The sequence below is a fragment of the Zootermopsis nevadensis genome, unplaced genomic scaffold (assembly GCF_977971745.1).
Source record: "Zootermopsis nevadensis isolate Lab colony 2312 unplaced genomic scaffold, Znev_1.0 Znev_ptg000023l, whole genome shotgun sequence".
In the NCBI taxonomy this organism is placed as follows: domain Eukaryota; kingdom Metazoa; phylum Arthropoda; class Insecta; order Blattodea; family Termopsidae; genus Zootermopsis; species Zootermopsis nevadensis.
In genome coordinates, this window is record NW_028259155.1 from 8,300,681 (window position 1) to 8,325,973 (window position 25,293).

At 38.9% G+C, this 25,293-nt stretch overlaps 1 protein-coding gene across 2 annotated transcripts in view; it reads right to left on the reverse strand.

Moving 5' to 3' along the window:
* The window catches only part of LOC110831923 (xanthine dehydrogenase), a 38,865-nt gene that overhangs the window by 9,243 nt on the left and 4,329 nt on the right, over positions 1-25,293 (reverse strand). For both annotated transcript variants that reach the window (XM_087354530.1, XM_087354531.1), the window contains exons 2-21: positions 24,388-24,434; positions 24,054-24,223; positions 22,929-23,089; positions 21,608-21,764; positions 19,421-19,664; positions 17,631-17,854; positions 16,444-16,546; positions 15,521-15,648; positions 14,055-14,183; positions 12,812-12,979; positions 10,856-11,021; positions 9,965-10,080; positions 8,838-8,936; positions 7,738-7,945; positions 6,096-6,282; positions 5,822-6,005; positions 4,432-4,627; positions 3,689-3,879; positions 1,790-1,948; positions 461-589 (exon numbers count right to left, since the gene is read on the reverse strand). In XM_087354530.1, coding sequence (XP_087210656.1) covers positions 461-589; positions 1,790-1,948; positions 3,689-3,879; positions 4,432-4,627; positions 5,822-6,005; positions 6,096-6,282; positions 7,738-7,945; positions 8,838-8,936; positions 9,965-10,080; positions 10,856-11,021; positions 12,812-12,979; positions 14,055-14,183; positions 15,521-15,648; positions 16,444-16,546; positions 17,631-17,854; positions 19,421-19,664; positions 21,608-21,764; positions 22,929-23,089; positions 24,054-24,223; positions 24,388-24,434 — 3,166 coding nt within the window. The remainder of the gene's footprint in view (positions 1-460; positions 590-1,789; positions 1,949-3,688; positions 3,880-4,431; positions 4,628-5,821; positions 6,006-6,095; positions 6,283-7,737; positions 7,946-8,837; positions 8,937-9,964; positions 10,081-10,855; positions 11,022-12,811; positions 12,980-14,054; positions 14,184-15,520; positions 15,649-16,443; positions 16,547-17,630; positions 17,855-19,420; positions 19,665-21,607; positions 21,765-22,928; positions 23,090-24,053; positions 24,224-24,387; positions 24,435-25,293) is intronic.

The following is a 25,293-nucleotide window of genomic DNA, read 5'->3' on the forward strand; positions in this document are numbered from 1 at the left end:
AAAGAAGCCTTTCACATCTTATATATTACCTCCATCCTGGAATGTTCTTGCCCAGTTTTTGGTTGGTAAGATTCTGCTTAAAGAAGTAATATTAACCTTTTAAGTGCTAGTATCCAAAGACCCTAGACATGTAAAACATTCCCCAAACTTTGTGTTAAATTTGCAGAAGAATAAATAATTCCATCTAATGTAATTTTTATGGTAGAAAACTGAACTTACTTTCTTTAATGTCGTAGGGTCTTGGATTAGTCTCGGCTTATGGCATCTTGTGTTTAGCTGCGATTTCTTTGCAGTTGATTGTAATTGTAAGCACATATGTGGAGGATTGGTACTGACATGCAGATATTTTACTATCTGGTCAGTTTCTGCGTTATGTGGATAAATGTCTGCACTCTTAACTTCAGTAACTAAAGAGACAAATGTAAAATAAAATATAATGTTAACACAGGTGAGCACTTACATAAGCACAGGCTTCGCTCGTGATGCTACCTCCAGAAGCCATGCCATTCGGAGCGGTCAGGTTGTTGCTTGGCTTTACACTCACAAGTTCCAAGGGAATGTTCAGAGTGTGGGCCACCACCTGAGCTACCTGAAATCATACTGTTTCCATCTAGCTGAAAACACACAAACTGTTCTGTACATTTAGAATTTGTAATTGTAAAAATTTAACCTTTTTTCATCCATGAATTGTGGATTACATGCAATTCAGTTGACCCGAGTTAAAGTTTCTCCAGCATTTGCGTAATACAGGAGTTTATTTCTCATATGATAAAGGTTAACATGAGAGACTGTCAGATGTCATGGAAAGTGGATTGCTGTCTTCTGGGTTGTTGCACCATGTAGTCTGTTAGAAGTTCACCAACGTTTGAGAGGTCATACTGCCTCTGTCATCAGGCGATGATTGAGGCAGTATGACCTCTGAAATGTTGGTGAACTTCTAACAGACTACATGGTGCAACAACCCAGAAGACAGCATTCTTCAGACTCATCACTGTGAAACAATTGTAGAACAGTAAGTCAACTGAATCACAAAAACTAACAGCATCATCCAAAGCTTGATGTGGCTCTGGCATCACATGGCAAACTGCTAACCTAACCTAAACTAACTAAACCTAACCTAAACTAATCTAACCTAACGTAACCTAACCTAAACCAACCTAACCTAACCTAACCTAATCTAAACTAACCAAACCTAACCTAAACTAACTTAACCTAACCTAACCTAACCAAACCTAACCTAAACTAACTTAACCTAACCTAACGTAACCTAACGTAACTTAACCTAAACTAACCAAACCTAACCTAAACTAACCTAACCTAACTTAACCTAACCTAACCTAAACGGCGATTACTCACACTCTGACCTGACAGTACTTGCAGGAACAAGCATAGTTACGTCATGGAGGAGTGAGGATGGATCATATTATGTCGCAATGATTGAGACTCTCTACACAGAGACAATTTATGTACTTCCCTTATTTTGTAAGAAAAGACATTTGCGTGAATAATCTTTAAAACAGTTTCCTGATTCTGCAACACCATGTACAGTTATGCAATATTTGTTGTTTCAAATTTTGCTATGTGTTTTTGTAGAGGGACTCGCACTATGCAGAGATTGTGCACAAATTCTTTCCCTCTGTAGAGACCTAATTTCCGAACGATGTCTTGTAGATGTTCAAGGTATACAAAAGTGTGGATTATAGGTCGCGTTTTTCGTCTATGTGCTTTGTCATTTATTATTTGGATGTCTTATTTGTGACAATGCAGCAGCAGATTTAAACAGCCTGACCTTGGTGTTTATACCTTGACCCATTTCAACTCCACCATGAGCGACTGCTACAGTTCCATCTTGGGCGTATATTGATACAATCGCAGAGTAGTTGCCCCATATCGGGAACGGGTAGATCATCGGTACCAGGGCAATGCCCCGTTTTCTCCAGCGTTGTTTCTATAACAAATAAATCCTGTTATAGCTTAACAAGTAGCACTGCTAATTCACCGAATATATCGGAAAAATGATCGGTCTCATCGAGTATTTTACGTATACAGTGTTAGGTTGGGTTCGGTTAGGTTAGGTTGGTTTAGGTTAGGTTTGGTTAGTTTAGATTAGGTTAGGTTAGGTTAGATTAGGTTAGGTTAGGTTAGATTAGGTTAGGTTCGGTTAGATTAGATTAGGTTAGGTTCGGTTAGGTTAGGTTGGTTTAGGTTAGGTTAGATTAGGTTAGGTTAGGTTCGGTTAGGTTAGGTTCGGTTAAGTTAGGTTCGGTTAGGTTAGGTTGGTTTAGGTTAGGTTAGGTTAGGTTAAGTTAGGTTAGATTAGGTTAGGTTGTGTTAGGTTAGGTTAGGTTAGGTTGGGTTAGGTTACTTTAGGTTAGTTTAGGTTAGGTTAGGTTAGCTTAGTTTAGGTTAGGTTAGTTTAGGTTAGGTTAGCTTAGTTTAGGTTAGGTTAGGTTATGTTTGAACTGCTTTAACTTTCTTTTATGCAAAACTCAGTAAACATTTCTGTTTCCCCTAATATGACATTGTTTTAATCTTTCAACTAGTTTTGGCACATACATTCTAGGGTTACAAGTTTTTTCTTATTTATTTTCGTGAGATGTACTCGTCAGTATTACAGAAATTAACTGATCGAATTTCATGAAATTTGGTATGGACAACATTTCTCTGGAGGTCATAAGTAAATAAATGTTTGGAAAGAAAGATAAATTACAAGAAAATGTATGATTTCAGCTGTTTTCATCAAAAAATTCTCGTATACAGTGATGGACGCTGGTATTATTTACGATAATGTAATGCCAAGGTGGGATTAATACACTTCAGAACTGAGGAAAATGCTTCTAGCTGTAAACTCTGTTGGAAAGAAGACAGCACTGAACTTGCTGTGATAATTTTTGTAGCACTGTTATAAATAAACTGAAAAAGGGTGTTATCAGAGATGAGATAAATTGTCAATAAACACAGAGTGAGATGTATTGATAATTATCTTTGTTTTCAAAAGAACAGGAAGATGAAACCACACGTGAATCATGCCCCAAAATTAAAATGGATTTCTCCCAAATAGAACCAATGCACAGAAATGAAAGAAAATTTATCTGAACTGAACTAAATCATTCTAAATTAAGTGGTATTTTGGAAATGAATGTGTTCACCAAAATCTGTACTCCTCCCCCAATATTGTCAGGGTGATTAAGTCGAGAAGAATGGGATGGGCTGGGCATGTAGCGCGCATGGATGGGACAAGAGGTGTGCACCTGAAGGAAAGGGACCCCTGGGGAGACCTAGACGTAGATGGGAGGATAATATCAGGCGGGATCTATGGGAGATAGGAGTTGAAGGAGACTGGATTTTGTTGGCCCAGGACAGGGTCCGGTGGAGGGCTTTGGTTAATTCGGTGATGAACCTTCGGGTTCCGTAAGCCATCTGGTTGGTTGGGTCCACTATTTGGGAAGCCTGAGGGGAAGAGACCTCTGGGGAGACCTAGACGTAGATGGGAGGATAATCTCAGGCGGGATCTATGGGAGATAGGAGTTGAAGGAGACTGGATTTTGTTGGCCCAGGACAGGGTCCGGTGGAGGGCTTTGGTTAGTTCGGTGATGAACCTTCGGGTTCGCTAAGCCATCTAGTTGGTTAGTTAGTTTTGTGTTCTGTGCGAGTAGTAACTGTTGGCACTCCTTGTTGTCGCACTTACCTTGTTGAACTCGTCAATGTTATGTTTTCGTTCCTCGTACTCTGCACTCACTTTCAGGTCTTTTATCATATTTCGCATAGTGGAATCATCCTGTTTTAAGTTTTTAATCCTGACTTCTATTGGATCTTTTTGAACGACCTTGGCAATGTGTTCCATAACATTCTCAATAAATCCAACTCCTTCAGTGGAACCTTTAAACAAAAATGAATCGCTGAATAACTTTCACACGCATCAGGTGGAGTTGTCATTTTTTTATCTACATATAATCAATCTTGTACCCTAGATTTTGGTTCTTGAGAATTGAAAAACTTCCAAGAAATAGTCCAAAGTTTACTTAATTTCATTTAAAATTAATTATTTCGTTTTTCCGTCAAATCACAATGTATTTAAAATAAGATAATTAAAATAATTAAAATATCAATCTGTGTTCCATATCGAATAATCGATCGATTATTCGATATGGAACACAGAATGATAATCGATCGATTATTCGATATGGAACACAGAATGATAATCGATCGATTATTCGATATGGAACACAGAATGATATTTTAATTATTTTAATTATCTTATTTTAAATACATTGTGATTTGACGGAAAAACCAAATAATTTAATTTTAATTTAATAAGTCACAATATGACGCAACTGCACTATCTTATTAATTTCATTTGTTTATCTCTGAAGTAGAAAGAATGAATGACGTATTTTGGCATTAAACCTTCAAAATAGATTTCTCGCTTACTCGGTGCCCTGCAGTACGTGTTGGATGCAGTGTCCGTCCTCACGCTGAAACCGGCCACTGCCCAAGTTCTTGAGTCGTAGCAGCTCTTCATGTGCTCTATTGTCGATGAGGAGACGGGTTCATTCCAGTGACAGCCGGAATTCTCGTAAACATTTGTCTTCATGTATTTGATCTTTCCATCATCATCTGTTCCGACCTGAAAACACATCCTTTAATGAGATGATAATGTTGCGTCATATTGTGTTGAATATATATTTGTTCAATTTTTATCAGTCTAATCACAATAAAATATTATTATTAAATATTAAAACAATTATTTATTTTAATCCTATTCGAAGACACTAGTACTTCTGGACATATCGGGACACTCACTCCCACATCTTTGGCCGATATGTACATCTAATAACATTTAAGAAAAACAACACCTTCGCCCAAAAATGGAAAAACAAACGTAATGAAACATCACCAAAAAACTACAGAAATCATAATTGAGTTTCAAGTTCTTAGATATATTTTACACCTGATGATGGTTTTATAAAAACCGAAACATGTTGTGTAAATGTTCTGAAATGTAAATCGATCAATCGATATGGAACATGAATGATATTTTATTATCTTAATTATAAGAAATTTTAAATATTGTGATCAGACGGATTAAAATAAATAATTGTTATAATATTCACAATATGACGCAATTACACTATCTTATAAATATTAAAATATTATTACAATTAACATTTAAATATTTAAAATATATTAAAATGATGCTCTCTATCGAAATGTTCGAACATTTCGATAGAGAGCATCATTTTAATATATTTTAAATATTTAAATGTTAATTGTAATAATATTTTAATATTTAATAATAATATTTTATTGTGATCAGACTGATAAAAATTGAACAAACATCCTTTAATGTTTTCATTGCCAATATCTGAGTTAGCTTCTGGTAATCTGCATTCCCAAAGCAGTTCACAGTTATTCAGTGATTTAAGAATTTTATTCTTGTTCGGGAATCCAAAGCTGTTATCACTTTCACCAGGAACTTATCCTGAGAAATTTCAATCCAGGATCACAGGAATCAGCTGATTAGAGCCATGGATGAGGTGATACAAAGTTGTCTTTGGGCCAATATGAAATATCCCTTTTTTAGGAATCAGAAAGGAAGGTAGGGTTTAAGAGGCAGTCTTTTTCGTGGAGAGAAATTTCTTCTTAAATTCTTTTAGGTGCCTACATGCCATGCTCATTGAGAACCAATCCTCTCAGCTGATATTGTTAGAATAGAATGAAGCCCTGATGATGGTGGCAGTATGTGTCTCCGAAACATTGGCTCACAACCAGATTACTGCATCCATATTATTATAGCCATGCATAAATCTCAGTCAATTACCTCGTAATCAAAGGCCGCGCTGTATCTCTTGCCCACAACGGCCATATTGGTTTCTAGATTCATAACAAACCTCACTGGTCTCTGGAGGATGTGAGCTCCAAGCGCACATGCAGTGGATATCATCGCACTGCGTGAAATCTTCGCCCCGTACCCTCCACCCAGTCGTCGTACGTTGATGTTTATACTGGAAAAGGCGTAGAGACACCGAGAATGAAATTCAGTGTCAGTCAGAATCGTCCTGTAGCTTCAGGCTGTGCTGTTAGGTTTAACAGACCTGTTTTCAGGGACATTGAGGACTTTCGAAATTGCAATCTGTGTCAGATCCATCCACTGCGTGGCGGGATAAACGTCCATTCCGTCTTCATTTGGGATGCAGACACACGATTGGGTTTCCATTGTGTAGTGATACTGAGACCCCATATCAAAGCTGCCTTTAATCACGTGCGTGGCTTCTGAATCACCTGCGTACGATGACAAGAATAAATTAAATTAGACATTCTAACATCTAATAGACTGAATTTCGAGAGAGCTTACAGTTTCTGCAGTATTAAATAGGACGTCTGATTCACTTCGTTGCTAGTGAATGATTTACGCTAAGATAATTTAATAACATTCTTTAACTTTGGAGGTTATGTATCATCGAATAAAGTGACAGAAATCATGAAGGGAAGAATTTGGAAGTATGAGGTCATGTGTGCCCTATTTGTAGTTGATATTTTGGTATTTATGAGGTGTACCATGAGAAACATGTCTTGAACAAAATTTTTAATTGGAATCTCCTGAAATGCAAGTTACGTATCAGCCTGCTAATTACTGGTCTTAGAAATAAAAATAATTACATGCAAATCGAAAATATAATGTGTCCATATATCAGACAGTCTATTCGATCCTGATTTCAGGCAGATTGCAGGTGTTTGAGGAGGATATTTGGGCCTAGGAGAGAAGACGATGGGGCATGGAGAAAACTGCTTAATTATGAGCTTAAAAATCTGTACACCTCCCCCAATATTGTCAGGGTGATTAAGTCGAGAAGAATGAGATGGGTTGGAAATGTAGCACGCATGGATGGGACAAGAGGTGTGCACATATTGTTTCTGTGGGGAACTAAAAACCTGACATCTCTCTGACATCTCCTTGTAGATCTTTACGTCATGTATATTCCCAATTAATTGCTGGTGTTAGGTTACTTTTCTATAAAATTGCCAAATATATCCTTAATGTTGTCAGTGATTCAACATTTTTATGGAATAATAATTACTGATTACTCGTTAAAGTAGTGGTGTATGGTACAGAAACTTTCCTCCAAAATCCACTGGCCATATACAGGGTGTCCGGAAAAGAAATGACCATGACTTCTTCCGAGATAACGCAGGTGTCTGCATTTGTATGAAAGAATAATAATAATAAAAAGCTGATCTTAGATGACTATTTATTGATAATTGTGATAAATACCAAATAAAAGCACACTAAATACCAGTATAGTAGTCCAAAATGTTTTCTGAGACATCTCGGGCAGCATTTCAATCACAAAAACCACACACAAATACCATATTTGCATATTTTTCATATGAGAAAACTGCTTGCATTGCTTTAAATGATATTCTGAAACAGATACCAAAATGCTCCTAATTGTTTACACTCTGAATACGCAACGCAGACTGAACATAACCTAACTCACTGATCCAACATGTTGAGATCGGCATAGGTTGTGATGCAGAGACCTGCATTATCTCGATAACCATTAAAAATCAGCCCCATTTTGATATAACAGGTTTTACTTGGCATTGCCCCTAAGAATCAACTGATAAAGTCTTGACATTTCCTCCCGGAACACTCTGTAGATAGACTAAAGGAAAGAAAGACGAATGAAATGACTTCGTTAAATACAGCGTGTCCTGTAAATGCTGAAATCTTACCCTGTGACTCATTTTCTGGCTCTCGTTCTGTTCTTATTCGAGTTTTGTCACCGGAAGCGATGATTTCTCTCATGTCAATGTTTGGTTTCTTCACGTTGCTGTACTCCACCTGCACCTTTAGAGCTGCTTTGTGGGCCAGAGCCTGAGATTCGGCGAGCACTAGACCCAGTGGCTGACCCGCGTATTTTATATCGCCACTACAAAAGAGCTGAACATAACCTCACATTAATACTGTAAAATATTTGGCTGCTTATAAAACCGTATCGGTTGCATTTGGGTAATATGTGGGAGGTTAATAAATTATGTTGTAGAAATTATCGTGGCATAATTCAGCATTTGTTACAGCATACGTGTTGCCGCTAGAATGTTGACCCTGGGGTTAAAGATTGAGTTGAAGTTTCATAGTTAAGAAGATTAAATTTTCTGTTCTCGTATCATAAAAGCTAGAAGTTGCACGGAGGACTCAGAAAATCCATTCAGTCAGGATAGTTGATCCATAAGAGGATTTGAAATAGATATCTCCCATATATCATTGATCCCTCTGATACCAGCTTTTATTCTGAGTTTAGGTACAATGATTTTTTTCTGATAAACTCTACATTTAAATACACGTTTACATCTGACCTCCAACTATCAGCACCCATAAATTTTAAAGGCTGGATATCAAAGGTTTTATACACCTGAAGATGGTTCTTTTAGAACCGAAACATGTCGCGTAAAAAGTGATGTTCTAATGTAAATCGAACATTTCGATAGAGAACATCATTTTAAATATTTAAATGTTAATTTTAGTAATATTTTAATATTTAATAGGAATTTTATTGTGATCAGACTGACAAGATTTAAACAAATATATATTTATCACAATATGACGCAACTTTATCATCTCAAAGGTTAAAAGTTACCAAGATGGGGAGATCCATTGTGGCGTGATGTTTATACCAAGTTTAATAAAAACCTCTCTGTTACTGTTTATAATACCGGTGTTTTGAATTTAACTCTGGGGTTGTGTAGGGAGGCACATGATATTCTGCAGAAGGAACCTTGAAGATGGTTTCTCTTAAGTCTAACTCTTTCATCCTAAAATTGACACAGCATACCTCTTCATCTTCAAACAGTGAAATTAATCCCAAAGGGATAAAGGAATTTTCTCCTGGAATGTCTTTAGCAGACAGGAAGGCAACTACCCCTGGCATCTCCTGAAATGAGAGTGTACACAACAAATTACATATCAGAATTTGCATATAGCCAACTCTCGTACGAGATGTGATCTACCGCGTATGAATTATATTTACTTTTATAATAATTGTTGCCAAATCCCACATTGGCAATCCTACTAACTCCTGAATCTCACCATAAATCAGCGTCTACTTTAGGATGAAGGACCACTGGCTAGAACTATTAACAGCTTTCCACTGTCTGGAATTAACTAGTTTATATCAGTTTTTTACCAAACCTCTGTTAATTAAAAGTACTCATTGGTTGTCAATACAGAGGAAAAATTACATATTTTTTGATCAAATTTTATTTAGTATATTGTTATAATATAGTAAGAAAAATTGTGAAGATTGCTTTCAACGGGATGACTTTTACGAGAACAAGGACTGAGCGTTCCAAGGCTCACTCTGTCAGAGATGTTTTTTTCTGTTACATAATACAAAGAATGCCTCGTCTTGACTGAGCACTTGTAAACAGTTTTAACTAACAGACACATTATGTGAAAAATGATGGTAAATTCTAGGTCTTTCAATGTTGATTTTAATTTGTGCCAACAGCTGCATCAGTTTCTAATTATTACCACGGAATATTAATTTTAAAACCTTTCATACCGTCCAGTGTTATCAAAATATATAAAATCATGCTTAAAAACAAATATGGTTTTATAAAGTGCGACCTCTTATCCTTTATAACAAAGAATCGTATGAATTTATCATTTAATATGAATTAATTTGTTTCCCACTGATGATGAAATCTTGATGTCGAAACGTGTTTAGCACTAAGTGTCTTTTCAAAGTGTAAACAGTTTTGTTTGTATGCGTGATTTTATATATTTAGAGATTATTAGTTGTGACTCTGATCTTAGGGGTTTCTAGGTTTTACTAATAAGATCTGGCAGTAATGTCCTTCACGTTTTGATGTAAACAAATCAAAAAGTTTCAAAGTCTTGCGTCTAATGCACAGAAACTTAATTCAGAATGTTCCCGAAAGTACAGAACTCTCATCTTACCAGAGCTCGACTTGGATTAATATTGCCGATGTATCCCTGGGCGACTGTAGTCAGACTGAAGGCAGCGTACACTTCCCCTGGCATTTTGGGGATATCGTTCACATACTGTGCTTCTCCTAAAACAGAATAATGACATTCGTCCTCTGCGTTTCAAGGAACCAATTTTCAGTAGTCTTCTAGCTTCTTCAAAAGTTTGTCATAGTTCTTAATATAATGACAGCTGTTTGATGTATTTCATATATGAATCTGTAGTTAGTAATTTTTATGGTATGTTATCCACACACAACATTTTGCTTGCCAGCCGTCTTGCCTAACTGTTGAAGCATCATAACTTTGAGAACGCATTGAGCTTTACGTCACATTTCCACGTACGCCTTCATGACTCTGTTTTTATTGGATTTACAGCTGTAACTTTACAAATTATTTTTTAAAAACTTTAGAAAATTGTTTTGTTGTCCTGTGGACTTTCAAGTTCAAAAGGTTAAACTCTACAGAACTCTGCAGCGTATCCCAACGCACGCGGAACGAAACCTAACCTAACCTAACCTAATCTAACCTAACTTAACCTACCCTAACCTAACTTAATCTAACCTAACCTAACCTAACTTAACCTAGCCTAATCTAACCTAATCTAACCTAACCTGACCTGACCTGACCTAACCTAACCCAACACAACCTAACCTAACCTAACTTAACCTAGCCTAATCTAACCTAACCTAACCCAACCTAACCTAACCCAACACAACCTAACCTAACCTAACCTAACTTAACCTAACCCAACCTAACCTAACCTAACCCAACCTAACCTAACCTAGCCTAACCTAACCTAAACTAACCTAACCTAACCTAAATTAACCTAACCTAACCTAAATTAACCTAACCTAACCTAACCTGAACACTGAGCGACTGCCTCCAGCTTTGGCAATGGTTTATTCAATGGCCAGACAGACTCGTTTGTTTCAAAATCCTGCTTCCCTGTGGAAATTGGACGCTCAAGGAGTTTACCGCCGCTAACGAGATTTCCTGGTAAATCAGGTGGAGACAATCCCAACACAAACTGAAACATGAAATTAAATTATATGTTTGGCGTCTGTCCTGGTGAAAACAGACCATCAGACACTAAGCACTAGTACCTTCATCTCCCCATACCGGATGCTGTGAAGTACACCAGAACTGTCATTAACAGCTGTGCTTTTAAATCTGCATAATTTATTCATTTCAAATTAGTCTCACTGTAGCCACTGCTAGGGAGAGATTGTAATAACACGAAATGAACATGTAGTACACGTGAAATAAAGTAAACGAATGTAGTCATCCACTTTCGTATTTATGATGGAAAATGAAGGAATTAGGAAAGACTCCCTTGTCTGTACGAGGTGGTTTGAACCATCAGTGGGAATAAGAATTCATGAAACAGCTTCTGAAGTGACGTGGTATATAATGCATCGTGTTGCACCGAGTATAGGATCATGAAAATGATCTCTACATGTCATCATCTGTAGAACCATCTTGCAGACAGCATTGCGTTCTGAGACAAAAGTTTCTGGCATGACTGAATTTACAAATGTCACTATAAAGATGTTCTCTGTACTGATATTTCTTTTAAAAAAAGGCAAAACGCTGAATACCATTGCCATGGAGGCATTTTCAGGTGAAATTTGGTTTATTCTACGGTGTCTCACACCTGTACTACGTACTTTGCTGCAGATTATTTCTGAACCCAGGTTTATGTTCGTCTGACAGTTTTAAAATATGGTGCCCTCTCAATGTAGAAAAGTGTCCCGTGGTTAAAGCTTTTTTTAGACATATTATCATTAAAATTTTCTAGCCATTTTGCAAAACAAATCGATGTAAAGCAATTAGCTTGTATCGTGCGTGATTAGGGGATTTGAACCTCTGAAGATCTCTGTCTTCTGGGTCGTTGCGCTGTGTAGTCTGGTCGATGTTTACCAACGTTTCAGAGGTCATACTGCCTCCGTCGTCAGAGTATGAAGATTTCTGTCTTCTGGGTTGTTGCGCTGTGTAGTCTGGTCGATGTTTATTAACGTTTCAGAGGTCATACTGCCTCGATCATCAGAGTATGAAGATTTCCGTCTTCTGGGTTGTTGCGCTGTGTAGTCTGGTCGATGTTTACCAACGTTTCAGAGGTCATACTGCCTCGATCATCAGAGTATGAAGATTTCCGTCTTCTGGGTTGTTGCGCTGTGTAGTCTGGTCGATGTTTACCGACGTTTCGGAGGTCATACTGCCTCGATCATCAGAGTATGAAGATTTCCGTCTTCTGGGTTGTTGCGCTGTGTAGTCTGGTCGATGTTTACCGACGTTTCAGAGGTCATACTGCCTCGATCATCAGAGTATGAAGATTTCCGTCTTCTGGGTTGTTGCGCTGTGTAATCTGGTCGATGTTTACCAACGTTTCAGAGGTCATACTGCCTCGATCATCAGAGTATGAAGATTTCCGTCTTCTGGGTTGTTGCGCTGTGTAGTCTGGTCGATGTTTACCGACGTTTCGGAGGTCATACTGCCTCCGTCATCAGGGCGATAGATCGTTGGTAAACATCGACCATTCTACACAGCGCAACGACCCAGAAGACAGAAATCTTCAGTCTTACAATCAATCAAGAGTGAAATAAGCAGTTTCAAATATGTTTCACTCAGTTCCTGTTATCTGTACTTGGCTATGACTTATTTGAACCAAGTTTTCAGATTTTATGTTTTAATCTCTTATGTATGGAAAACTATTATTATTTAAAATAGTGGAAGTTTTATGCAATTTAATATACTGATAGGCCCCATTTTTCATCTGCACAAATTAAAATAAGCGTAATTTCAGAATGTGGCTGGTACCTTGTAGAACAGTGCCTCAGCCAGGCCTTTTCTGTACGCAGGCGATGCATCTGGCAGAACGTGGTCTGGATAAAGCTCTCGGTCCAGTATCTTGAGTGCAGTTCTCAGAACTTTGCGGTCGAACAAATTCTTACCATTCACGTAGGACTCTGTATTTGAAGCATGGATCTGTAAATGAGGAGTGAAAGAACAATGTTCAGCACATAGTGAGGGTGTCTGAATTCTATACCCAAATTTTTGTCGGTTGAAAATCGTGATCACGGCAATGACAATGGCATGAACTTTGCTGTACATACGAGGTGCGATCGGAAAGTTTCAAGACTGTGTCAATAGAGGGCGAACCGGATGTAGTACGAGCTTCTGCCGCTAGGGGGTGCGGCCTACATTCATAGTGAATCAGTGTGCCGGCCGGCATCATCGAATTAGCATTTGTTTCTTAGTTACGGGCGTTTTGGTAGTGCATTACACCGACCCTCCTGCGATTTCGGAATGGCGTGTGCATCAAATTTTGCCAAAGACTCGCCAAAACGGCTACGGAAACCTATGAAATGCTAAAGCAAGCATTTGGGGAGTCCGCAAACTTTTGTGTGGCATTCACGTTTTAAAAATGGCCGAACCTCTGTCGATGATGACGAGCGTTCTGGACGACCATCTTCGAGCACAACGCCCGAAAATGTTACGAAGATCGACGTCGTACCATCAACGACTTGTGCGACATTGTTGGGATAGGCTATGGGACCTGTCAGCTGATTCTAAAGGAAGAACTCCACATGCGACGCCAAGGCTCCTGTCTGAGGACCAGAAGCAGAATCGACTTGACTTCTCGTTTGTCAGGAGCTCAAAGATCTTGCAAGAACCGACCCCAACTTCCTTTCTAAGCTCCGTGTGACTTCTTCCTCTTCCCAAAGATGAAAATTCAGCTAAAGGGAAGGAGATTTGAGACGATAGAAGAGATTCAGGCAGAATCGCAGATGGTGCTTGACAGGCTGACAAAGAAAGATTTCCAGGGATGCTTCCAGGCTTGGCAGCGGCGCTGGGATCGTTGTGTTCACTCCCAGGGGAACTACTTCGAGGGTGATGGATGAATTTAATACCTGAGATAAGTGTACGGGTTTTTATAGGCGCAGTCTGGAAACCTTTCGATCGCACCTCGTATAGTTTTTTAGACAGAATTAATTACTGTGTACAGAAACACTGAGCTTTAAGTTTTCTAACGACCACTAGAACTCGTTATGACACTTACGAACTGAGGATTAATGCCACCGTACACGATCCTTGGCTTTTCCAACACTTTTCCACTCTCATTCATTGATATTTTGAACAGAAAACCTGCATTCACGTAAGCATGGGCATTTTGTGCCCTCGGCATAATCTGCGAGATAGAAAAATGAATTATAATCTAATATATGTTAATGTGAATTTGAATTAAGTTTAATTGCGTGAGGACCAGGAATAAATTTTACTGGTAACACGAAAGGGTATAGATAGAAATAATCTATAATGAAAGTAGAAATTATATGACGATATCTACTTGAAGCTGAAATACTTGTTTCTTTTGGGTACGGGTCTGTAAACAAATCGAAGCATTTAAAGAATTTAAAATCAGCTACAAAGGCCAGTTTTCGGACCTTGAAAAAATTTGCCTTCTCAACTACGTAACCAAAAACCAGCACAAATTTATTTAATTTGTGTCCAATGTGTAGTCTGCATTAAATATTATATTACAATTTTAATGCAGTTATTTTTGGTTGAGTCTCTCAAAACAAAATACAAATTAACATTAAAATGCCTATAAAAATTGTTGAATTGCAGATTGATGAAGGATAGTTATTTTTTTTTATTTGGTGTTCTGTCTGACGACAGGTCCATATGAACAGCATCCTTCCATCCTTTTCTCGGACTGGGACCTGTTCATATACGTTCTTGGCAGATGATCCACAAGTGGTTTGCCATTGCCTTCTTCTGTGTGTGAATGGAGTAATTGTTGGGATGCCACGGAGGAAAACTCCGTGTTGCCTAGACCACGGCCTTGCCCAACACAAGTTATAAATTCGGGCGCCGCCGGGAATCGAACCCGAGACCCCAGGAAAATGTTTTTTTTTTTGTGAGATGTTATATCATGAGTAAAGTGGAGGAATCTTATTATAAGTAGGAATCTTGTATTCAGGTGCTCAATGACGCCAGTCAATAAGACAGTGCTCGTGCACTTGTGAGATTTGAAGTCTTCGTGGTGGTGAGATGATGTTCTGGGTTTTCGTGCCGTGTAGTCTCGTAGGTAAATGCCAGCATCATGCCCTCTGAGGTGTTGACATCTACCAATAAGTCTCCATCGTGTCAAAACCCAGAACCTCATCATAAAAAAGCGTGTTGTTTGATTTCTTAAGTGTGTTTGTACGCACGTGTGTGCGCGCTTAACAGTAATTGTAATATTAATTAATTATTCGGTTTTGGTCCGTCTAATCACAATTCAAATTTAAAATTTAAAATTTACAATTAAGATAATTAAAATATGATTTGATGTTCGATGAGGAACATCAAATGATATTTTAATTATCTTAATTGTAAATTTTAAATTTTAAATTTGAATTGTGATTAGACGGACCAAAACCGAATAATTAATTAATATATGGTATCACAATATCACGCAACTATATCATCTTAATAATTGTAATAGTACAACAGAAGGGTGGTAAAATATATATTAATTACCTTGAATGTTGTAAGATAATGGTTTTCATCCAATTTGGGTAAATTGATTCTGTGGATAATTTTGTGCTTCATTTCCATATCAAGGAAGGCCGTCATGCTTACGTTTTCTAGAATCTTTCCATTCTCAGCTGTCAAAGGAACGCACACCGTTACTTTAAATAATTTAAATAATTAAAAATGTAAGTTCACAATTTCATTTCAGGGCTAGTGTCCTCAGAAATTTAAATTTCTGCCGTCTCTGATTTTACCCACAGATAGAGAAATAACACCTGACACTTTCATGTTTCTTACTATTTGATTTCAGACTTCGCGAAGACTAAGTTTTATTAAGAGGTTTTACTTATCTTTTCCTAGGTATTTATTTTATTTATTTAGTGTTCTGTCTGACGACAGGTCCATATGAACAGGATCCTTCCATCCTTTTCTCGGACTGGGACCTGTTCATATACGTTCTTGGCAGATGATCCAGAAGTGGTTTGCCATTGCCTTCTTCTGTGTGTGAATGGAGTAATTGTTGGGATGCCACGGAGGAAAACTCCGTGTTGCCTAGACCACGGCCTTGCCCAACACAAGTTATAAATTCGGGCACCGCGGGGAATCGAACCCGAGACCCTAGGTTCCTAAGTAACGAACATAATTTTCACTCTCATTTGAGGTTGTCATGTCATTTGTGATCTTCTGGTTTGTAGCCTTGTTGGAGGTACTAGTATCACCTTCATCTTCAAGGTTGTAGTAAGCCAGAATGGGGATGCGAAACATCTCTGGTCATCCTATTCCCATATAAATCTTTCACGTACCCATCCTGACTTATAACTTGAACCCTGCAGATGGGGGCAACATGTTCTTTCAAAAGGTTACCGCTTAGAACATTTGAGTGTCACAACTGATATGAGATAGTCGCCCCCTGTCGATGTTTAACTCACCAATGTTCAGTGTGGCTCCAGCAGCTTCCAACATGAGATACATATCCGACGGAAACTCATTGTGTTCGTGCTTCATGGCGAGATTGCCAGCGATTGTGGCTGTCTGAAACAGATCTGAGCTTAATTCCTGTCCCAGTGGTTATATAAACATTGCAGTTACTGTCCGAAGATGGCCGTCTTCTGGGTTTGCAGCACCGTGTAGCCTTTGTTCCGATGTTGGAGGCAGCAGGGACTTTCGAAACGTTTGTAAACGTCTACCAGGCTACTTGGCGCTATGACCCAGAAGACAGCCATCTTTGCACGTAAATACTACGGTTTAAATTACGAGGTGCGATCGGAAAGTTTCTAGACTGCGCCTATAAAAACCCGTACACTTATCTCAGGTATTAAATTCATCCATCACCCTCGAAGTAGTTCCCCTGGGAGTGAACACAACGATCCCAGCGCCGCTGCCAAGCCTGGAAGCATCCCTGGAAATCTTTCTTTGTCAGCCTGTCAAGCACCATCTGCGATTCTGCCTGAATCTCTTCTATCGTCTCAAATCTCCTTCCCTTTAGCTGAATTTTCATCTTTGGGAAGAGGAAGAAGTCACACGGAGCTTAGAAAGGAAGTTGGGGTCGGTTCTTGCAAGATCTTTGAGCTCCTGACAAACGAGAAGTCGATTCTGCTTCTGGTCCTCAGACAGGATGCGTCGCATGTGGAGTTCTTCCTTTAGAATCAGCTGACATGTCCCATAGCCTATCCCAACAATGTCGCACAAGTCGTTGATGGTACGACGTCGATCTTCGTAACATTTTCGGGCGTTGTGCTCGAAGATGGTCGTCCAGAACGCTCGTCATCATCGACAGAGGTTCGGCCGGCCATTTTTAAAACGTGAATGCCACACAAAAGTTTGCGGACTCCCCAAATGCTTGCTTTAGCATTTCATAGGTTTCCGTAGCCGTTTTGGCGAGTCTTTGGCAAAATTTGATGCACACGCCATTCCGAAATCGCAGGAGGGTCGGTGTAATGCACTACCAAAACGCCCGTAACTAAGAAACAAATGCTAATTCGATGATGCCGGCTGGCACACTGATTCACTATGAATGTAGGCCGCAACCCCTATCGGCAGAAGCTCGTACTACATCCGGTTCGCCCTCTATTGACACAGTCTTGAAACTTTCCGATCGCACCTCGTATGTACTCACATTTCTGACTGGAACATTAGCGATCAAATCGATGTGGTCTGCAAGGAATTTTGTGTATTTGTAACTTGGTCTCTCTTCTGCTAGGCTGTAGAAGAGATTCATGGCTTCAGTAAGAGTTGTGTTTCCTCCGAGAGTTAAAGCTGTTTCAGTTGAAACAGATTTAAGCTCAGCGACGTCCCCCACGTCAATGTAGACTTCAGGTTCATCAGTTATTCTGTAGACTCCTGTGACATATCAGAGATAACATTTAGTGAATTTTGTATTTGTAGTTATTTAACGATGATTATAGAGTGTTGAATGTTAGTGAATTATAAGGTGATTTACTAATAATGAATTGGTAAGGATGCTGAACCGCCACGGTGGTCTAGCGGTTAGAACGCTGGCCTTGTAATCCTGGGGTCTCGGGTTCGAATTTATAACTTGTGTTGGGCAAGGCCGTGGTCTAGGCAACACGGAGTTTTCCTCCGTGGCATCCCAACAATTACTCCATTCACACACAGAAGAAGGCAATGGCAAACCACTTCTGGATCATCTGCCAAGAACGTATATGAACAGGTCCCAGTCCGAGAAAAGGATGGAAGGATCCTGTTCATATGGACCTGTCGTCAGACAGAACACTAAATAAAAATAAATAAAGGATGCTGAAGGAAGTGAACACGAAACCAGTTTCTGTATCAAGACAGAAACAAAGAGCTGTTGAATATGAAGTAGGAGTGCTAACCGCACGCCTGTGTTATATCTCCAAGATTACCTCATTCATTATCTTGCCTTAACGTCTGGCATCCGTGGCTTCTACTTTGCCCTGCCACGAACGGTGGTCCATGGGTTGATACCCTTATTACCAATTAGTAAACCAAAAGGTTTTAACGCTACATTCTTATACACCGTTTTAATTTTGGCGTATTAATTTTTTAAAAAGTTACAGGTTCATTTAAATTCTGTATTTGTGAAATTTTTTTAAAGATTCCTGTCTTCTGGGTCCTTGTGTCGTGTAGTCTGGTAGACGTTTACTGACGTTTCGTGATGAATACTGAATAATATTCATCGCTCTGATGATGGAGGCGGCGAGGACTTCGGTAAACTTCTACCAGACTACACGACACAACAAACGTGAATTTTTTTAGAGATGATAATGTTGCGTCATATCGTGATAAATGTATATTTGTTTAAATCTTGTCAGTCTGATCACAATAAAATTCCTATTAAAATATTAAAATATTACTATAATTAACATTTAAATATTTAAAATATATTAAAATGATGTTCTCTATCGAAATGTTCTATTTACATTAGAACATCACTTTTTACACGACATGTTTCAGTTCTAAATGAACCATCTTCAGGTGTATAAAATTATATAAACTTAAATATAATTTCTTAAATAAATAAATAAATAAATGTGAATTTTTAGTTTAAAATATACTCCATATTTCATGTCGCTGTAGCAATATAGATAAGGTTGAAGTTATTCATCTGAAGATGGCCGAATAAGGTCGAAACATGTGTTTTATTGTAATGCTTATAATATGAGCACAATTACAGTGGCACTCCTTTTGACTCAAAGTTTCATGGGCGGTCATGACTGGTTTAAAGTGACTTTCCCAAATTATTTTAACAAACGAAATACATTGTGACTCTTTTCCTCCGCGTGTTCACCATTTATCATGTGCACTAATCTTCTCATCATGATTGATACTGTAAGGCAGAGTTGTTATGTAAGCCTCAAACCAGTGGCCCAACCTTTCAAAGTATTGACAGTCGCCTTGCCAATCTGTCAGAGTCATATTTACCTTGCCCTGTGTTACCAGCCACAAGCCTATAAGGAACGTTGCCAACTTTATCAAATATTTTGAATATGTCGTCAACTTCTGTGACTTTAAACCACTGAGCTCCTCTCAGTTGAAGATGAACTTGCAAAGTGTCTTGTCCAGAAATGAGCTCTGTTCCATTGCAATTCTCTTGGCTTTCATTATCAGTACAGTTTCCAGAACATGTCTTGCCATTTTGGGGACAAATTTTGATTTTGTACACCTCCTGAAACATTGAAAAAAAAATTACTAGTAACTTGAATAGACCCCACGTAAAAAGTTTTTATTCAAAGGATCGTGCCATATTTTTAATTTGGTCTCCTGTCTTTAGCGGAACAAACTTATTGTGACAGGAATTTTTGACGTGAAAACGTCTTTAAAATCGCGCCCAAATGAGCGACAGTTTCTGTCGAAGTAATTTTAAACTTCAATAATTCGGCTAAAAATATACATAGCGCCGCTATCTTAGTCTCGTTTTAAAGAGGAAGGATGAAAGTTTGTGCCAGTACCGCTCCGACATTCGTGGCGGCCGGACGTCGCGAACTGCGCACGCGCAAAGTGAACCCACGATTTTCGACTTTCCGGAGTCGACACGTGTCCATAAACGGGATCATATCTCAGAGACTAATTATCCGATCCGAGCGAACCAAATGTTGTTTTGAAGAGGAATGTATATGTTACAACTCATCCTGGGATTAAGTGTGTATCTCAAAAACTCAAAAAGATACGAGGCTGTGAATTTGAAAAAGTTTGAAAATTTCCAGATTTTCGTAAAATGTCGCGATATATGAGGGCAAAGTACAACCAGAATACGTGCGTACCTTCAGAAATTCTTTAAAGTTGAACTAGTGAATGATTTGGACAAACCAACCACGCAAGGGAAAACTTGTATAGATTTGACATTTGCAAGAGGTGTTCAAATAATTTCAAAGCCATATGTATCTTACTTCTCATACCACTACCCTATATTCAATTAAATGTAAATAAATATCTGTTACGTGTGATTGCCTTGCCATTGTACATTCACAGGAAAATGAATATCTTACAAAGATCTTTTATCATATTCGCTGAATATTCTTCTGATCTCAAACGTTTATTGTGACCAACATATTTCTAATGCCCATGGAAAACGGTCAAAGCTTATATGACAGGATATGACGTCTAATGAAATGAAATTTATTTTGAAAATCAATGTATTGATTCAGAAATGATCACCGTGGAACACGCGAAAGTAATTTTTCTCGTCAAATAGTGAAATTAGATTAATTATTTGGTTTTTCCGTCAAATCACAATTGTATTTAAAATTTACAAATAAGATAATTAAAATATTATTTTATGTTCCACATCGAATAATCGATTTACATTTGGAACATTTTTACAACATGTTTCGGTTTCATCGAACCATCTTCAGGTGTAAAATTATATCAACAAGTTTAAAACTCAATTACAATTTCTGTTGTGTAGTTTTTTGGAGATGTAGAACATCAAAAGTATTCACTTCAAAACAATAGATTCGCTCCAATATATGAAAATAATCTGGATATGAACATCTCCAAAAAACTACACAACAGAAATTATAATTGAGTTTTATAAGCTTGTTGATATAATTTTACACCTGAAGATGGTTCGATGAAACCGAAACATGTTGTAAAAATGTTCCAAATGTAAATCGATTATTCGATGTGGAACATAAAATAATATTTTAATTATCTTATTTGTAAATTTTAAATATAATTGTGATTTGACGGAAAAACCAAATAATTAATTTAATATTCGATTCACAATATGACGCAATTATACTTTCTGTTTACTCTAATAAATTGCTTTATTAAAAATAGATATTTACTATTTTAGTCTTTGTGCCAGGATCTCGTATTGAACAAAACGTTTATGATATCTGGCATTTAACAACTTTATTCGGTTTTCGTGTGTGATTAATTGTTTGAGTGATCGCTTTATGCATTATATAAACCCCAAATGTGTGTCTTCAAGGAACGAAGGAGTTCGTTCCACTTAAAAAAATGTGGTTATGGCACCGAATAATTCACAGTTTTAACTACTGTTGTATCCAACAAGGGGTGATTCACAAAGCTCAGAACACAGTTTTGTGTGATGAAATGTTTCATTTTTAAACGTCATACTTCCACGGAAAATTATTATTTACTGACCTCAATGTCCTGGACTTTTCTCTGTAAGTCCGGAGTGGCGTCTACGCTCAGAGACTTGAATGCATCAAGAATTGGACGGTAACCGGTGCAGCGGCAAATGTTTCCACCGAAAGCGTTCTCAACTTCCTTCATCGTGATTTCCTTTCCTTCAACCAGGCTACAAGAAAAATAGAGCTGGATTACCCAATGTTAGACCATATTCAGTGAAACATATGTTGGAAACCTATTTACGAATGGACGAAGGGTGTGTAGAAGTACGAGGTGCGATCGGAAAGTTTCAAGACTGTGTCAATAGAGGGCGAACCGGATGTAGTACGAGCTTCTGCCGCTAGGGGGTGCGGCCTACATTCATAGTGAATCAGTGTGCCAGCCGGCATCATCGAATTAGCATTTGTTTCTTAGTTACGGGCGTTTTGGTAGTGCATTACACCGACCCTCCTGCGATTTCGGAATGGCGTGTGCATCAAATTTTGTCAAAGACTCGCCAAAACGGCTACGGAAACCTATGAAATGCTAAAGCAAGCATTTGGGGAGTCCGCAAACTTTTGTGTGGCATTCACGTTTTAAAAATGGCCGGCCGAACCTCTGTCGATGATGACGAGCGTTCTGGACGACCATCTTCGAGCACAACGCCCGAAAATGTCACGAAGATCGACGTCGTACCATCAACGACTTGTGCGACATTGTTGGGATAGGCTATGGGACCTGTCAGCTGATTTATTCTAAAGGCAGAACTCCACATGCGACGCATCCTGTCTGAGGACCAGAAGCAGAATCGACTTCTCGTTTGTCAGGAGCTCAAAGATCTTGCAAGAACCGACCCCAACTTCCTTTCTAAGCTCCGTGTGACTTCTTCCTCTTCCCAAAGATGAAAATTCAGCTAAAGGGAAGGAGATTTGAGACGATAGAAGAGATTCAGGCAGAATCGCAGATGGTGCTTGACAGGCTGACAAAGAAAGATTTCCAGGGATGCTTCCAGGCTTGGCAGCGGCGCTGGGATCGTTGTGTTCACTCCCAGGGGAACTACTTCGAGGGTGATGGATGAATTTAATACCTGAGATAAGTGTACGGGTTTTTCTAGGCGCAGTCTTGAAACTTTCCGATCACACCTTTTATAACCCAGCCAAGACACGAAGCACAGAACTCATGAATGTAAGTCTACAGCACTGCTACTAATCTGCTTGGCAACTGGACATCATAACCAGTTCGTAATAACAGAACGCATGAAAATATTTTGAAATATCATACAGGGGGTGGAAGACTTCAGTGATCTATAGATCTTGCACACGTGGGACACCCTCCTCGTAATCTTAGAACATGCCTGTACATATTCATGACCATTCCAGGGGAACAGTATCCACACTGAGTGCCGTTCAGTTGGGCAAGTCGGGCCTGCACTGGGTGGTAGCCTCTCCTTTTGTTTCCAATTCCTTCTACAGTGGTGATGGCCCAGCCATGACACGAAAACACAGAGACAAGACACTGGAAAGAAATAAAACAAGAAAAATTATGCACACCATTTGCCTTCTGTAATGTTCGAAGTGTCAAAACAGCTGCCTCTGAACGAAGTTCCCTCCTCCAGTCGCGAATATTAAATGAGTGTTGATGAAGATTCTTGTATTTACTGGGGGATACTGGGAACGCCCCGTTATTAAAGTTCCTGAGCACTGCGGGTCCCAATGATCTATAGACATTCGGTAGGACACCCTGGACGAGGGATCGGCCCTTCGAAAGGTCTCTACCTGTACACAGGACAACATCCATGGCTTGAGTGGGATTCGAACCCACGGTCACAGCGGCACAAGGCCTACGCCTCAGACCACGCGGCCACTGTTCAAAAATCAATTTACTTGGTTATGGTAATTAAAATCAATAAAAGACCAATAATTAAAAAGTGTGCACCGGGTATTGGTTGGGAAGCCTGAGGGGAAGAGACCGCTGGGGAGACCTAGACGTAGATGGGAGGATAATCTCAGGCGGGATCTATGGGAGATAGGAGTTGAAGGAGACTGGATTTCGTTGGCCCAGGACAGGGTCCGGTGGAGGGCTTTGGTTAGTTCGGTGATGAACCTTCGGGTTCGGTAAGCCATCTGGTTGGTTGGGTCTACTATTTGGGAAGCCTGAGGGGAAGAGACCTCTGGGAAGACCTAGACGTAGATGGGAGGATAATCTCAGGCGGGATCTATGGGAGATAGGAGTTGAAGGAGACTGGATTTTGTTGGCCCAGGACAGGGTCCGGTGGAGGGCTTTGGTTAATTCGGTGACGAACCTTCGGGTTCCGTAAGCCATATAGTTAGTTAGTTAGTTAATAGACCAATAATTAAGGATTCATATGCTTTTTGTCTTAAATTAGACTCTACGTTTCATTGAACCAAAGAATTTGTCGCTGTAACCTTAAAGTTCCTCTCGGTCTTTCTGACTGATTTAAGAGGGCGAATGCACTCACTGAGTTGACTGCGTAAGTCATCTCCTGTTTCTTGAACGGGTGTTCGGTCCTCACAGCCACCACACACGACCCACAGCCTCCTTCGTGACACATTGCCTTCGTACCTCTAAGGTTGGCGTGGTCTCTGATGAACGCGTTGAGTGAAGTGTGTGCTGGGAAGTTCTCGTCGACTGAAACACATCGCAAGAGAAAAGAGTACCACGAGAAACTCTGGAATCATGTACTGGTAGACTCCTGAAGATAACTGTAAAAAGTTACTGGACATTTTGCTGTGTTCAATGACACATGATTAATTTATTTCGATCTTAAATGAATAATAAAAAAGACAAATTACCTGTGTACGTCTCTCCATTGATGCTAAATTTAACCTCATTTCGTGACCTGCAACATTGAAAATGATTTCAGGACTGATGATTTTTTTATTTATAACAGAAAACATTATCGTTTGTTTTTAAAAACTGGAATAATAAATGAGCTTACAATGAAACATGACATACATTTTTGATGAATCTGCAGCATTGCCCGTCCATTTACGTGTTTTAAATTTAAAGCGGTTGAATAACACGGACCAATTATTTATTTATGTTGTTTTAGTACTAACCGTAACATAATTATGCTGTCAGTAAGAGGCAGCTGATCGAGATTGATCGATGTTAGCCTAATGTCACGTAAAACATTTGACGTGAACAAATATCTATAATTGATTATATTAGCTCTTCACTTACGTTACAAATTATTGGAGTGTGCGAGTGATGATAAATGATGAATTGCCTGTATCTTTGTAATTAAATGTAAATGAGCTGTGACGTATGGCATTTGGGCCCACTCCAAAAATGCGTCCGAGGACAGAAGAAGTGATAATTTTTGTAATGCGTGCTTTCAGGTCAACACAGGCCGCAACCTAACCTAACTTAACCTAACCTAACCTAACCTAACCTAAACTAACCCAACCTAACCTAACTTAACCTAACCTAACCCAACCCAAAAAAACTTAACCTAACCTAACCTAACCCAACCCAACCTAACCCAACCTAACTTAACCGAACCTAACCTAACTTAACCTAACCTAACCCAACCCAACCTAACTTAACATAACTAACCCAACCCAACCTAACCTAACCTAACCTAAACTAACCTAACCTAAACTAACCTAACCTAACCTAACCTCAAACCCTGAGATAAAATGAAATTGCGTGAAGTACAACCCCTCATACTGGTGAGTTTCCATGCCACATTTTAA